Raw genomic sequence first — 14,819 nt, 5'->3', positions numbered from 1 at the left:
GCCAAGGCTGAGATACTTATTCGGCCAAGACAATCCACTCTTCACTCCCCTCGCCGGCCTTAGATTCCACAATCAAGGAAGGCTTTTCCAGGACTCCGGTAGGCTTCAACAGATACTCCTCGCTCCAAGCCCATCCACCAGCTGTTGAGGATTATGTTAGCATGCTGCCATACAATGATTACCACTAGATCACTTACTTCGCCACAGATCAGGCCAGCATCCAAAGACACCTTCTGTAAGATGTATATGACCAAATGAATTGTACCGGTAACCGAAGGCTGTGATCGAGATTTCGTGCTTGCCGGCTTCTAGCTCCCCAAGATCTAGCTTCCTTGGCTGTAGGGCAATGTGCCCGCTCTTCCCCTTCCATTGAACCTTGATGACGGGCGTCGCAAACTTTGGAATCGAGAGGGTGACAGTCGAGCAAGACTTCAGTGAGAAGCTGCAGTTGTACGTCACGTTACCAGCGTAAAATGGATGACCTTGTGTAACCACATCGCCCCAACCCAAGCTCTGTCTTCGTTCACATAGTATAGGCAGATTGTTCTTCAGCTCGACGCTGAAGCTGCCAAGTAAGTATATCCTCTCCAGGTTTGTCAAAACACCAAAGGGCATACTGAGCTCGATGATGTTCTTCCCCTTGCGAATCGTTTTCTTCGGGATCGAAATGGTTTTGATATCCTCATCGACCCACCAAGAAAGCCTTTTCTCCTCGACTAGGAGTTTGTTGCCATTAATGGTGATTCTTGCGTTTTCGGGATTTTCCATCGCGAGGTAGGCTAGAGTTTTGATAATGACGGTGGAATCAAATTCGAACCTGAGGTCAACATAGACCTTTGCTGCTCGCTCCGACTGCGGGACGGACCAGGGCTGCTTCCAGGCGGAACCCTTAGCTGGAATGCGCAGACGTCCTCGAATCTCATTGTCGATCTTGAGGATTTCTTGTCGTTCAGAGTCCTCCCATGGGTCATCGTCGATTCTGTACAGCGCGTAATCAAGCATTAGAACGTTTGGCTCCGAAAGCACGACTTCTTCGAGCTTGATTTCAGCAGGCGCGTGTTGGGCTGGGGTTAGCGCTACTGCTTCTTCGATACTGACGAAAGACAGTTCCTCCCCTGGCACGGGGTAGAGTCTCAGGAGTAGGCTTGCGCAGCCTTCAAATCTGTGATCGAAGATGGTCCAACCACCTTCATAACGAGCTTTGTGATGACGAGTTGAGCCGGTGAAGGTATCCAAAACCTCCACATCCCAGTCGCCCTTGATGTTGACCAGCGTGTCGTATGGGTTATTTCTATCGGTGTTGCAGATGAAGACAAATCTTTCATCCTCATCCTGGCGCATCTGATAGAGAAGGGTATCCGTGGGTCCCCCATCCTTCAAGTCGATCTTCAAGTCACGGTTCTGAGATACGGCAGAGAGGATATCCCCTTGACCCCAAGCCACTTTGACCGACGGCTCGATGTCAAGGCTAAGATCCGGCGGTGCAGCCTGAGCATCAATAAGAACCGGGCCGTCACCAGCGATTATGACGGTACCCCCAGCTGCAGCGAATTTCTTCACAACTTCGAAGGTCGATGACCGAATAGTTCGTAGGTTCGGCAGAATGAGGACATCGTACTCACACTGACCAACTTTGAGAGGCTTCGAGATATCTTCACCGATTTGGTTCGGGAGAAGGCTCTCGGAGATGAAGTCAAAGTCAACCAACCCATGCAGCAGCCAGTTTGTGAGCTCGGCGAAAGCCTGATCACGGCGGCCAATCTCATCGTCACCGCTATTATTAGGACCGAAGCACAACCAAAAGCTCTCGATGGGGTGGATCACACCAACTCGCGTGACGGCCTTGCCGCGCGTCAAGGCAACACCAACACGAGCGAAATGGTCCTCGACGTAGCCGTACTCCTTATACCATGGACTCTGGTACCCGATACTGGCTGGATAATCGCGCTTGCCCTCGCCCGCCATGCTGACCCAACTGAGGTGCTGCACGCGGAACGTGATGCCGAGAGCCGCGTGCCAGTCTCCGCAGCCCTTGTGCCCTTCAAAAGTGAAGTACCAGTGGGTGCACCCATAGATTTCGCTCATGGCGCCGCGAACACCGTTCTGGCGGGCGACGCTCGTGCACTGTTTCGCGGTATTATACTCGACCCAGTCGTTCAGAAGGTCCATACCCGGAAGCGTCTGATTTCGGTAGCAGCGCATTGCTTCGCCGTGGGCAGTTGTTTGAGAACGCAGGGTGGGCTCCTCCATCATATGGCCATTCAGAATGATCTTGTTCTTTCTGCACCAGTTTGCCAGCAGATCGAGGAATGAGGTAACAAATCTTTCGCTGACATGGTCATGGAATCGGTAGCGAGATAAACTTGGGGTGTCCCCCGGGAGATCCCAGAGCAATTCCGGAATGCTGGCCACGAGATCTGCACCCTCACCATACGTCGCTTTGAATGTGTCGGGTAAATCTGCTGTCCATGGAAGAAAGACATCTTCCACTCCAGTCGGGCTGGAAAGTTGTGTCTTGATAGCTACTTGAGGTTCATCGGTGAAGATGCAGGGCACTGTTGTGCCAAATTTGTCGCCAATCTTATCCTTGTAAACCTCGTGGGTGCTCTCTAAGAAGCGGTTCATGGCCTCAGTGCTCATCGTATCGATGTAGGTCTGCCCGTTGAACCAAGATGACGGGGGATTGATCTCGACATATGCGTACCAGACTCTACCGCCTGGTTCAGCATCCTCACCTTCTTCGAGTTTCTTGTTCGATTTCAGGCGTCCATTCTCATCGAGTGTGATTGAGAATCGTGCTAACAGGTATCCCTCTTCACTTCGGCAGGCCTGTGCTGAACTTGGGGCGCATCCACTAAAACTCGCGTTAAATGGATACAAGAAGAATGGCCTGAAGACTTACCCGCCGAGCTCAACTGAGCCATATGGATACGGCGTGAACAGAATGTGCTTCGTCTTATGCTCTGGGTATTGCTTTACTACCTTGCCTCCAGCAACGCCGGAGGGCCACCGATCATCGTCATATCTGATGAGTGTCGTCAGCAATCTCATTGAACAATGATCAGGATTTGCGATTCCTTACAAGCAGGCGAGCATCCCCTTACTCTCCGCATACTCCACGCAGTCCCGCACACGATCCATGAACTCCGGACCCATATACTCGGTATCCAGTCCGGTCCGGACGTGCATGTGAAAACCCCCCATGCCCATCTCACTGAGATGGTCAATCTGGCGGAGGAGCTTCTTCTTTTCCAGCTTCGTATTCCATGACCACAAAGGGCACCCTCTATATTCTGACGTTGGATTCTTGAAGAGGTCCTGACTGAATGGCTCGGCCGCCTTGGGGTACGTCAATGGATTCGCCGCCTCCTCCGGCCTCCGGGCATCACCCCGGCCGCCGGCCTTCCCCGGCATTCCATGCTCAATCGCGACAAATGATGAGTCCATATCGTGGGATTCATGCGCAAGTCATTCGAACTGGAGTTTGGGCAATCTGATTAGGTAGGTGTTGTAGAAAGGACAATGAGCTTGCATTTCATGTCGCAGACTTTCAGGCACGCAGGGAGGCTTTGTGATCTCATGACTTGTTTCAACCTTAGCGCACATCCCCGCACGCGAGGACAAGCTGTATTAGCTTTCGGCTGAAAACGGCGGCGTTTGCTGACTGAAAACGAAACCTTTTTTGCCTTGTACTCGTTTTTATGTACGTACAGGCGACATGGAATGCTCACCGAGAACGAAAGTCTGGTGGAGCGACCAGATAGTATGAGCAAGGGCAGAAGGCATCTTACAGCGTCACTGCCGCATGCACTCATCCTTCTCACCTGAGTTCGGTGAGCCAATTCTCACTTCAAGCCTGAAGAGCCCCCTGTTGTGAACATGCTTTCAGACATCTTGCGCCCAGACTGCCTTGTTTCTCTCTGCAAACTCACGGAACTTCCTTGGCTGCTTTCCAGTCACCGCAAGGACGACACTGTTCGTCCGGTTCTCACTCCCGTTCTTGATAGCCGTGTCCAACCCGCCCATCATCTCCGCGTAGTCCCGCGGCATGCCCTGAGCGACGTAACGCTCAACAAGTCCCTGCACCGAGAGACGTTTGTGAACAATCTTTCGACCCAAAACTTCGGAGAGTATAGCTGCGATCTATTATGTGCTTTAGAAAAAATATCGTTATATGGGTTCAGACCGGCTTATGGTACTCACGTCATCGTAGCCGAGCAGCTCAGGGCCAAAAATGAGATACTCGTCATTTGGCGCATCTTCTTGGGTGAGTAGCTGGAATGCACAGGCCGCAATGTCCTCCGCTGCGACCCAAGGAAGTTTTCCATCCGCCGTAGCGGAGTAAATCGTGCTTTCACTCCGAATCGCTAGCCGGTGATTGTCTTGTTCCGCGAAGTTTTCTTCTTTTATGTTAGCTCATTGGCTTTCTCTCAGGGCACAGTCCAGATTCTCACGTTGAAACCACGTCGGCCTCAGCGCAGCCCATTCTATCTGGCCCATGTCGCCAAGTTCCTTCAAGTACGCATGCGGTCGGCCCATCGCGTAACCGTTAATGTCAGGTTCTGTGAGGCTCCCGCTCAGCAGCACAAATCTAGTGGTCGGGCCCTGCCGCCGTGCTTGGTCGATGAAAGCCTGCATCGGTGGGAGCATGTCCATGACCGGCGGAGCCACCAGAAAGATGCTTGTCGCGCCAAGGTCTAGCGCGGCCGTCCATGTCCCTTCGTTCCCCCAATCGAAGGCAATAGGCTTGACATTGCCGGCCTCCGGCTCCGTGGTGACAGCTCCGTTTCGGGAGGCTTGAAAAGTGAGTGTAGATGTCGTCGCGAAGAGTTTTGTGATCTGACGGCCGACTTTCCCGGTACCTCCCAGAATCAAGACTTTTTTGAATTGATTTAATGCCATCTTGATTTTCAAAGAGTTCGATAGTTGCTCAATCGATTTGAAGTAATGATGGTCACGAGCTGAGGTATTTAGGCGCAGTGCACCCCTACCTTAGAACAAATTGAAGTCAATGGTGAGGAAATAGCGGAGGTAAGATGGTGTTTGCGCTACGGATTTAAGCATTCGTTCGACTAAAACGCGAACTTGAATCCTTTGGACGTTGTCTTCCCAGATCGTTCTGCGCAAGATTAAAAATCTTGCTAGTGGTCTTCGAGGGATGAAGGCACGCGCTCGGACAGATTTGGCACCGACGGAACGACTCGTTTGTTTTTCACTTACCCCTCAACACGCCAAATATGTTCACGTCATTTCTGCAGATGCAGGCTTCAGGGGCGCTGTTGGTTGCGAAGGTTTCTGTTGCCAATCTCATCTCGACATTACCAACAGCCGACTTGTTTGATGGTGGTGCTCCACAACAGACTACCACAAGGTCTAGTACTTCCAGGTCGCACAAGGCTTCTTCATTTCTACCAAGAAATCATAGACAGGCAGGCGCATGGGGAACATAAAGACACTGAATGAGTTACAAAATTTTGAAGTCAAAATAACATTCTTCCGCCTCCAAGCAACTCAAGTAACTTTTGAACAATAACTTTGCACGATGGTTGAGGGAGTTTCACCGCGTGAGGGTATATCGGAACCTTTTTCATGTCCACTGCCTCCCTTCAACAGAATGATAATGCTTCACCCAGAGACGCAGCCATTCCCCTGCTGACATTGCACTTGCAGTTCACAATGCCACTCGTGTCCAACTTTTTGCAATCCACCAATTCCAACTTGAATCCCCCAAGCGGCGTGAGCGCCGAGTCCGGCAGCATTCTGATTCCTTTCCTCAGCATCACGGGCATGATCGCGGTCTCAACGGAATCTAGGATCCCCGCATCCAGACACGGCCCCGCCAGCTGCCCGCCGCCCATGAGCCAGATATCCCGGCCCTCCACGTTCTTGAGGTCCGCCACGTAGCCGGTGAAGTTGTGCGATACGATAGTCACACTCGGGTGATCGTCGCTCCTCTGAGTCCTGCTACCAACAACCAGTTTCTGCTTTGGGTATCGTCGTAGAGGGTTTTGCTCGCCCATAACAAACGTGTCGAACTGGGCATAAAGTGCTTGAGAGTCGATGTTGTCGTCTTGTACGATCCAATCTGTTGACCCATCTGGAGGCGCGATGAAGCCATCGAGTGATATGGCGACATTGTATCGTAAACGTCGCTGCGGTTCTTTCATCTTGAAGTATAGACGTCAAACTGCGTAGGACACTATCACGATGCACTTGCTTTCTAGTTAGGAATGAGGGGAGACTCCTTATAAATGCACGATCACAATCTGATCTCTCATCACCTGCCAACTCGAAAACATTGGCAAAGAGACGCTGAATCAGATGCCATCCTTAGCACGACAAACGGACATCCGAGTCTTAGGGTGCCATGTGATGTCATTTCCTCCAACCGTTCGTGCGCGGCCTCCGCTGATTTGCGAAGCGGACCGCGGCGATGCGAAGGCGGCCGTAGCTTACACTCGGCTGCCGCTGCCGGATGGGAGACTGAGTGGGAGGAAATCCGGAACGTACTAGGCATGCTTACCTGAGATTTCCTATACTGTCTAAGGTGAAGAACTCGGTGAGAGATGACTCTAGTCGTGGCCGTTTCACCTTGGCGGACAGCGAAGGGTTGTTTAATGATGTGTAATCTTCTTGTGGCTCGTGAAACTTGCACGACCGAAATCGCAACGTTGGAAGCCCGATTATCGGCCGACTTTCATTCTTCGTGAATTACTGATGGACTACATAACATAAAAATCGTTCGCATTTCTACTATACTACAGTTGTCGTCGACTCTCCTTGTATCTCATCCTCTTGACGTCTGCATTTCTACCAGGATGACCTTGAGAAAACAAATCTCAATAACTTGAATATTTAATGCCCTCTTTGCTGAACAAAACCCCGGCTGTTAACTACTTTACATACAGTAGATTATGATGACTCTGACCTACCTTCGGCCAAGTGGAATGGAGACTACAGTCCATCGGAAGCAAACACGCCCGGGTAGTGTCATCTTGACTAATGCCTGCAAATTATTAATCGACGGAATGCACCCACTGTTCCTCATTAGTATACAGAGGCAAAATTTGCTCAGAACCGGCTATGGTTATTTGCACCCAAGGCTGACCAATTGAATCAGTCTCGTTCCACAGATACGGTTGGGAAACCGCTGTTCCTGCTGGTGACACAGCGAGCGGGGATGTCGGATGCATGGGAATCATCATCTACCATGACGGAGGTGGCACGGCGGCTAATGCACCTCGTTTTCGTTAATAAGAGACTGGAAACTTCTCCATAGTCCCACCACCAAGAATGACCAATCTTACTTCTAGTCAGATCTCACAGATGGTAACCCAGGTGAATGCTTTGAAACACAGATGTACGCTGGTAAACTGATAGATAAAGTAAGTTGCCTTGCTGCCTCTAATTCGGCTATCCAGGTAACTAACCCCATCACATACCTCCCTAAACTACTCAGCCAGATAATATTGTCAATTCTCATCTTTCAGTCCCAGTATGCCGTCTTTCAATCGTATCGCCATTTATGGGCATCGAGGCTGGGCAAGTTCGAAGATAACCGAAGCCTTGATCGCATCAGGGGCACCAATTCGAATCATTTACCGACCAGGATCCGATATCTCAAGCCTGCCCGCCTCCGTCACCAGTGTGGAGGTGGATGTCAACGACGAGAAAGCCCTCGTTGATGCCCTACACGACATTGACATCGTAATGTAAGTACTTCTCGGCCTCGAGATATCATTCGGGTCCAGCCCATCCCGACCAGACGCTCTGACAGTCTTACAGCTCCCTCGTCGGGCACGAAGGCGTTGAGCGACAGCATGCCTTTATCAGGGCCATACCCAAGACGGAAGTCAAGTTGTTTTCGCCGTCGGAGCTCGCGGGTCGATACGACGAACAAGGGTTGAAAATCGGCGTCAACAAGGCTAAGCGCCAAGTTGAGGAAGCTTCTATCGCCGCTGGTATACCAACGTCGCTGGTACTGCTTGGAAACTTTGCAGAGTTTGCACTGAACACTCCGTAAGATCACCCTCTATTGCTTGCGTTTCAACCTTTGAACTTCATCTCGGCTGACTAGAATATCGACATAACAGTGGCATGGGTGTAGACTTGCTCGGTAACAGAATTGTATACTCGGGAAACAGTGCCAAGGAGGTTGTGGACTTATGGTAAGTCGCGGCTGATGCTGAAATCTGAGCAAATTCGAATGCTTAACAATGTGATGATTAGCACTAGAAATTACGTGGCCGCGGCATATGCTGCTATCTTCGCTTCGACACCAATTGCTCAGCTTCAAAATAGGTCAATCTCAATTTCAGAGTTGAAGGTCACTGGAGAACATGTTGCTACCACGTTGGAAAAGAAGCACGGCTTTCCTCCTCGTCTCTCCTCCTTGAGTCTTGAGAGAGTCAATTCCGAAGTCGAAGAAGGGCTCAAATCAGGTAGTCTCTTCACCCTGGCTTGGTACTGCCGTAAGATATGGGGCACTGGCCAGCAAGCTAAAATGGTTGGGACCGATATCTGGGAGGTCCAAGGATACGAGAAGGCAACTCTTGAAGATCTTATCGTCGATGCAAAGCTTGAAGCGTATCGCCAGCTCCCACCCCAGGTTGCGGAGTACTTTCAAGGAACGTTTTGAATACCTCTCACGGTATATCAATGCAGTTGAAGATGAATGGCTTTCATATGGAGAGCCATCTGCGTCATATATCAAGAGCACTTGGGTAACGGATGGATATAGCTTCAAAATAATTTTCCACGAATCTTCTTTGAGTGTCCAGTGGATTCATTGTGCCTATAAAATTGATCTAATTGCTTCCCAACTGATGCTTCTCTCTGATCCCTTTGTAACTAAATAATTCAGGGACTTTGCATGTCTTCTGCAATGATAGACCAAGCATTTGAACCTATCACAGTCAATGCCATGGGACTAGTTGAAGTTCTTCTTGGCCTGATTGAGCGGCGTTAGTCAGAAATGCCGAGGTATCATGATCGGTATAACTTACCTCCTTAAGGTTCTCCTCATTAGTCTTCTTGCCCTTCTTGAACGTAGCATCGAGCTTATCCAACGACCCCTTATCCTTCTTAGGGTCGCCAGTCAAGCCATTGACTGTCTGCTTCGCACCCTTCTGCGCATTCTCGACCTTTCCCAGTCCCTTGGTCAGGGCAGGGTCCTTATTACCAGCGATCTTTTGGTTCTTCTGACGATCCTTGGTTGCCTCGTCCAACGCGCTATTGATCTTCTTTTCGTCCTTCTTCAGGCCCTTGGCGTCGTTCTTCTTCGCAGCGTTCTGTGCCTTCTCAGTGGCAGAGATCTCCTTGTCGCCGGCTTTAAGATTATCCTTGATGCCCTTCTCAAGTTTCTTCTTATCAGAAGATGGCTTTGTGTTTGTTGCCTTAGTGGGTGCTTTAGTGGTTGCCTTCGTAGTTGCCTTGGTGGTGGAGGATTTATTATTGGCGGGATTGGCTACTGGAAGAGCCACAGTGAGAACGACCAAGAAGAGAAGTAAAGCGAGTGTAAGGCGCATCTTGAACGTTTCAAGGAGTTAGGTTGAATGATTGTCTTATGAGATTAAGTAAGTAAAGTGATAGAGATCCGAATCCTGTCGGATGTTGTGGAAGAGACAGTAAAGTAATGATTGGGTGGTGCGACGACCGGGATAGAATATGGAATGCAGTTGGATTTACCAACGGTTTTATACTCATCTTCTTTGATCGAAAAGAGATGCTGAAGAGTCAGCAACTCAGATGCGTAGTGGCCGGCCTCGTGAGGTGGTCCCTGACGAAGCGGCATCTCAGACAATGTAAACGTCGCAGTCAAACCTAGTTCACTTGGCTAGAAGGTTCCGACAATCAGTGATAGTGTAATCTTGACTTGATCATACAGCCTCGGGCTCATCTGGTCAATGAAGCTGTCGTCAGCAGCATCAGGCGAGTCATCTGGCTTACACTCCGACTCGTCTGCAGTTTCCGGGGGTGGGCCAATGCCAAGACATTCCCTGCGATCAGCGGAAAATCACCAACTCTAATGTCCGTTGGGGAACACCCAAGAGGAATTGACTTCAGATGATAGCAGAGCAAGTTGTTTTAGGATGAAACCCAGGACCGCATGTCATTGGCGGGCGTCGAGCTGCAAGGACGACCAGCTACAGGACGCTGGAGAATGATCGCTCCAAGCATAAATCGGGGAATCCGAGGATATCGGAACCGCAGCGTTGGGACTAAAGAAAGCCCGCATGAGCATGTCGACATCGGAAGGGCGTTTGCTCAAATTCCCCGAAAAAGAGACACACGGAATATACTTTGACTTGGGAACGTATCGCATCCCAGACGGGAAGAAGCCGCCAAGGCTGCGACACTGGACGAAAAGCATATATCCAATAAGGTTCAGACAACCAAGTCTCCGAGACGGCAGTCTGAACCGAGACCATTCAGTCCCCAGATGCTTTATTCAAGCTTGACAGAAAGGCGCCACAGCATGTTCTGTTTGAAACCCAATCAGATAGGTATTCCAGAGGACCACACGATACAAGTTCGATGAGATCAATGGGCACAATAGATTTGCTATGGTCCGGAATCATGTGGGATTCGCTTTTACAATGTTACTGAGCACTCAGCCTCAAGTACCAAAGTTGCTGTAGGTGGACAATGAGGACAGTGCAACTAGCGAACAGAGGGGCCAGTGAGCAAAGACCGCAAAGAGAGTCTGATACTTGAGCAAGGAAAGAAAGTTTAGGACATATTTCTGCGCAATTATCAGAAGAACTTCGTCAGAACTCCGTCTGAAACGACTCAACATGTAACAGAACTGCGTTATAGATGCAGGCTTGAATTTAATCTCAACTAGCAACCCACGCAGCAGCTTTTACGGCCTAAAACTGCCGCAATTCGGTTTTGTACTTGAGAGAGTGATCATAAGTCCGAAAATGAGAACGGAAAGAGACCAGCATTGGCAGCTGAATTATTCTCAACTACCCAAATCACTCAGTCGCCATCCTCAAACCCTATCGCTTCTGCCGTAGGCTTCCTGCCGTGAATCGACCATCTGAGCACTGTTAGCAAGGGTCTATCTGAGATTCAGAATTTCTGCTTACACGTTTAAGTATGTATGAATACTTTTGTCGTTGAACTCATGGCGAACCTGGTCCATGAGCGGCGGAACTTCTTCCCTCGTCCAGTTCCTCGCCCTCGTGAACGGCGCCATACAGAAGCCTTCCCACCCAGATGTGATGTTCTCATTATTCCAAAGTCCTAACTCCTAGTGACTAGGGTCTCTAGGTCATACGTTGGTTGGTCATCTATATCGTTTGATGTAGACATCCCTGAAGCCATTGCCCTTCATCAGGTCTGCTAGTCCCACAACATCCCTTAATGGGCGTCCAAATATCGTAGCAGCTTCTTTGATCATTTTAGATTAATTACACATTGCGGAATCTTCCCTCAACGATCCGTCGTCGGATGTGGGAATGATGTCGGACTCATTGAGTTCCGGATACCCGCCAGCATTCAGGTTGCTAGAATTTGTTAGCAAGGCAACGAGTAAGGCTGACCCTGACTAACTCAAAACATTTCTGTATGTAATTCTCCCAATCGCCGGTGGAAGACGCCAGCATGCGGCTATGGATGTAATCAAACGGCTTGTCATAAGTCCAGGGCTTCCCAATGTCATCTGTCACGAATTTCACGTTCGGTCCCATGCCCAAAGCTAGTCAGCTACGCTTTACCAGAAGAATCGAATCCAAAACGGGTTGACAACGTACTAATTTGACCAGGTTGCGGAAAGATCGATTCCCAGGACCTGGTATTGAGCATTCCTGCCTTGGCCAGAACCACCAATAATCGTTCGCTGCAAGAAGGCTATACGTTCAATTTTTTCGCATCCAAAGCTAGTTGTCATGTACTGAAATAAGCTCTCTGCATGAATGAGAGACATTCATAGCTCAGCGCATCTGGGGATGAGCCAGATACAAAGCTAGGCACGTAACCTGGTTCCGGCGGCAACATATCACAGTGAACCGTGAGAGGTCTAGATTACTGGCACGTTAATAGAAGGAGTCTGAACACTCTGACATGGAAATGACGCGATTTACTAGTAGAAGGATTAATGTAATAGTAGATGGAGATAGATGTTGTGGTCTTGGAACTCTGCTCAAATCAATTTGTAGCAAAATGAACTCGCCCTAGGCCAGACTTTCTTTTGCACGCCTCCTGTAACTCTTCAGAGATATGCCATTGCTTGTCAAACTTGCGTCCTCCAAGGAAGAACCACCTAGGACGGCCTGCATTTTCCTCGTCACATGCTTCGCGACCATCGAGCTGACTTGCACCTAAATTTGGTTCTCGAGGTGCAAAATACAACATATCTAAAGGCGCCCTCGTTGTCGTTGACGTACCGCCAAGTGAATGTCCATCCGACGTAATGACGGCATCCTATCAACAGCGCCGAGAAATGATGTAGCCAAGGCTACAAGGATTCCTGATTCGGGGGTGTATCTAAACCATCGTCCCGGAAACTCGCCAGCTTGTCTAGATCATTCAAAATCTGGCAGAAAATCAGATATGTCGGAGTCATCCGAATCGAAGGCGGCGATCTTCTCGTCGTGCTCGATGCCATACCCACTATCATCGGCTAAGGCTCTACTTTGGTCCCTGGTAAGCAAGTATTTAGCGTCGGGTGTTGTCATTGAGCAGTCGATATGGAGATACTCTAAAGAGGGATAATGGATATCTGACTGGTTTGCAAGAGACCCAAACGCTACAGGTGACAAGGTCCAGAGTGTTTTCAAATGTAATCGCCGAAGGTTTGGGAGTTGACACAAGCAGCGAACGCCTAGAGACAAGGTATCTTCCTCTTCATCCTCGCTCATCAATGATTCGACAATGTCAGTTTCGTCCATGGAATCTTTGTCGTCGACCTTGATCCTGAACACAATGAGGCTCGGGAACGATGTCTTGAGTAGAGCGTTTCCAAGGGAAGATCTGACTTGCTTGCGGGCACGCGTCAACCGGCGAGTCGGGAGTCTAAAACTCCATTCCATCTTTCTGGCTGATGAGAGTGAACTTGAGATGGCGGAAATTGCGTCCGGGTGAAAGTTCCGTCCACCAGGCCCACCGTCGAACTCGAACTCAGACACACATGGCACCTACGGTAGCTTTGCCTGGCCCGAGTCGGATGGTGATAAGAGGCTGTGGTCAAAACGCAGGTAGTGAAAGTGGTCTCTTACTTGCTATATCGGCGCAACCCGGTGATTGTGAGTGCTTCTCAGTTCGCCGTCCTCCTCCATCTCCTCCACTAGCCTATCCGTTGGCGACTCCACCGCAATTTTCAGGTTGATACCAGGGCCGTACCGTCGCCGTTCCCACTTGGCCAGCCGACAAAGGAAAGTCACAATAGCTCTTGTGAATATCGCGTCATTCTCCGCTGCCCCCTTTCTGCTCTGTAATTTCTTCATACGTTTGTAACTAACCGTTGGTAGAACGATATGGAAGTCGATATGCTGCACATAGGCTCTTTCCTATGGATCTAGAAATGCTTGGTTGAATCGGGGCAGACCCTCGACGGTGCTCGGCACCTGTACCCGTACCGACAGCCCGAAGTCATCAATGACAAAAGCAGCGAATTCGGCATCAACGTCCATGATTGAAACTATATGTTTTTGGATGGATGATGGAAGAGATAATTGCCTGACTGGCTCAGGCGTCGCGTATTTCTTCCTCTCGCAATAGTGGGGAGTTGCGTGATCTCTACATGTACAATCAATCGTACCACCCCAAAGCGCACACAGAACCGGATAAAAAATAAAACGAAATGCGATGTCCAATCTCCCAGCCTTGACTATTGTAGCCGTATCTGAAGTCATTCATACTACTGCAAGGTGCCTAAACTATGTCAGAAAATGAAGTGGATTGTCGACGATGGTTGACAATGCCATTAAAGTGGGACGTCTATTACCGTATTACTTCTCCTCGTGTTTAGCAATTCCTCCAGGCAACCTCATTCTTGTGACAGATAGATGCTCGAACGAACGGCGGAAAGGGCAGATCTGAGTGTATCGCTCCCAATTCTGGCAATCTTAGATTAGGTCAGTCGAGTGACTTGAGCAGAGTCCACAGAGACCGACTGGACAGCTTGGCGTTCCCGGACATTGGCCTGTCCAGAGTCGGCGAGAAGAAAATTGCCAGATACCTCCTTCTTTTCCATATTAGTGCAATCAATTAACAAAATCGATTCAAACTGTTGATTTTGAATATAGGTCCACCGCTGATTCAAGGGCTTTCTATCTACCGGCTTATTGAATGCCGGTAGTGGTTCATGTTGAGAAGACTGGTTCGGGCTTCCCACCGATCGGGCAACCGGCCCGGAACCGCCCGGTGTATCAAACCGGTATTTCTATGCGGGAGTCCGAGCATTATCTGCCGATCGCAGGATTCCAAGCTACCTTAGGACGAGAAAACCCATGATTACTATCATGGCTTTCTCGGTTAAACGGCATGCATGTACAATCGCACTACGAACCGGCACAGGCACACAGAGGCTAGTCGGAACGTCGAGATCGGCACGTCACCAGCCAAGGACGATCTCCCACCATTCACTACGCCTCCACAAGGCCCCCTCTCTGGAGTAACAATAGCATGTACTATGAGGAGACGATCCGAGATGTTCGCTCATGAAAACGACTCGCTCTCGCCGAAGCCGGCACTGGCCTGTGATACTGCTGTACCGGTCTTTGCCGGATTCAAGCATTATTTATAAGTGAAGTTGAGGAGTTAAACGGATTTGTAGCAATAATATTCCAACACGCTGTTCTCATCCACGTCCC

At 49.7% G+C, this 14,819-nt stretch overlaps 9 protein-coding genes across 9 annotated transcripts; 2 read left to right on the top strand and 7 right to left on the bottom strand.

The window, feature by feature from the left end:
- Nucleotides 1-16: 16 nt before the first annotated feature.
- CPAR01_03320 (glycoside hydrolase family 2) lies at nt 17-3,447 on the bottom strand (the record flags this gene model as incomplete). Its single annotated transcript, XM_060487607.1, has 4 exons — nt 17-141; nt 198-2,854; nt 2,903-3,025; nt 3,083-3,447. The coding sequence occupies 4 exons, from the start codon at nt 3,445-3,447 to the stop codon at nt 17-19; spliced, it is 3,270 nt and encodes a 1,089-aa protein (XP_060354935.1).
- Nucleotides 3,448-3,885: 438 nt separating this feature from the next.
- Nucleotides 3,886-4,902, bottom strand: CPAR01_03319 (AFUA_2G17970 family ergot alkaloid biosynthesis protein; the record flags this gene model as incomplete). The annotated part of the gene is made up of 3 exons (XM_060487606.1): nt 3,886-4,143; nt 4,204-4,403; nt 4,455-4,902. The coding sequence occupies 3 exons, from the start codon at nt 4,900-4,902 to the stop codon at nt 3,886-3,888; spliced, it is 906 nt and encodes a 301-aa protein (XP_060354934.1).
- A 335-nt stretch (nt 4,903-5,237) lies between these two features.
- Nucleotides 5,238-5,450, top strand: CPAR01_03318 (uncharacterized protein; the record flags this gene model as incomplete). The annotated part of the gene is made up of 1 exon (XM_060487605.1): nt 5,238-5,450. One exon carries the CDS (start codon nt 5,238-5,240, stop codon nt 5,448-5,450), a length of 213 nt encoding a protein of 70 aa, XP_060354933.1.
- Nucleotides 5,451-5,606: 156 nt separating this feature from the next.
- On the bottom strand, nt 5,607-6,167 carry CPAR01_03317 (riboflavin biosynthesis protein RibD domain-containing protein; the record flags this gene model as incomplete). The annotated part of the gene is made up of 1 exon (XM_060487604.1): nt 5,607-6,167. The coding sequence occupies one exon, from the start codon at nt 6,165-6,167 to the stop codon at nt 5,607-5,609; it is 561 nt and encodes a 186-aa protein (XP_060354932.1).
- A 1,330-nt stretch (nt 6,168-7,497) lies between these two features.
- Nucleotides 7,498-8,638, top strand: CPAR01_03316 (uncharacterized protein; the record flags this gene model as incomplete). The annotated part of the gene is made up of 4 exons (XM_060487603.1): nt 7,498-7,712; nt 7,786-8,019; nt 8,094-8,168; nt 8,230-8,638. The coding sequence occupies 4 exons, from the start codon at nt 7,498-7,500 to the stop codon at nt 8,636-8,638; spliced, it is 933 nt and encodes a 310-aa protein (XP_060354931.1).
- A 291-nt stretch (nt 8,639-8,929) lies between these two features.
- On the bottom strand, nt 8,930-9,527 carry CPAR01_03315 (uncharacterized protein; the record flags this gene model as incomplete). Its single annotated transcript, XM_060487602.1, has 2 exons — nt 8,930-8,950; nt 9,006-9,527. 2 exons carry the CDS (start codon nt 9,525-9,527, stop codon nt 8,930-8,932), a joined length of 543 nt encoding a protein of 180 aa, XP_060354930.1.
- Nucleotides 9,528-10,983: 1,456 nt separating this feature from the next.
- CPAR01_03314 (TAM domain methyltransferase) lies at nt 10,984-11,407 on the bottom strand (the record flags this gene model as incomplete). Its single annotated transcript, XM_060487601.1, has 3 exons — nt 10,984-11,044; nt 11,094-11,257; nt 11,318-11,407. 3 exons carry the CDS (start codon nt 11,405-11,407, stop codon nt 10,984-10,986), a joined length of 315 nt encoding a protein of 104 aa, XP_060354929.1.
- A 6-nt stretch (nt 11,408-11,413) lies between these two features.
- On the bottom strand, nt 11,414-11,612 carry CPAR01_03313 (TAM domain methyltransferase; the record flags this gene model as incomplete). Its single annotated transcript, XM_060487600.1, has 2 exons — nt 11,414-11,513; nt 11,560-11,612. The coding sequence occupies 2 exons, from the start codon at nt 11,610-11,612 to the stop codon at nt 11,414-11,416; spliced, it is 153 nt and encodes a 50-aa protein (XP_060354928.1).
- A 918-nt stretch (nt 11,613-12,530) lies between these two features.
- CPAR01_03312 (uncharacterized protein) lies at nt 12,531-13,037 on the bottom strand (the record flags this gene model as incomplete). Its single annotated transcript, XM_060487599.1, has 1 exon — nt 12,531-13,037. The coding sequence occupies one exon, from the start codon at nt 13,035-13,037 to the stop codon at nt 12,531-12,533; it is 507 nt and encodes a 168-aa protein (XP_060354927.1).
- Between the last annotated feature and the right edge of the window lie 1,782 nt (nt 13,038-14,819).

Source organism: Colletotrichum paranaense (assembly GCF_030867605.1).
Source record: "Colletotrichum paranaense strain IMI 384185 chromosome Unknown Scaffold_2.1, whole genome shotgun sequence".
Lineage (NCBI taxonomy): Eukaryota > Fungi > Ascomycota > Sordariomycetes > Glomerellales > Glomerellaceae > Colletotrichum > Colletotrichum paranaense.
This window is presented reverse-complemented; position numbering and strand designations above follow the sequence as displayed.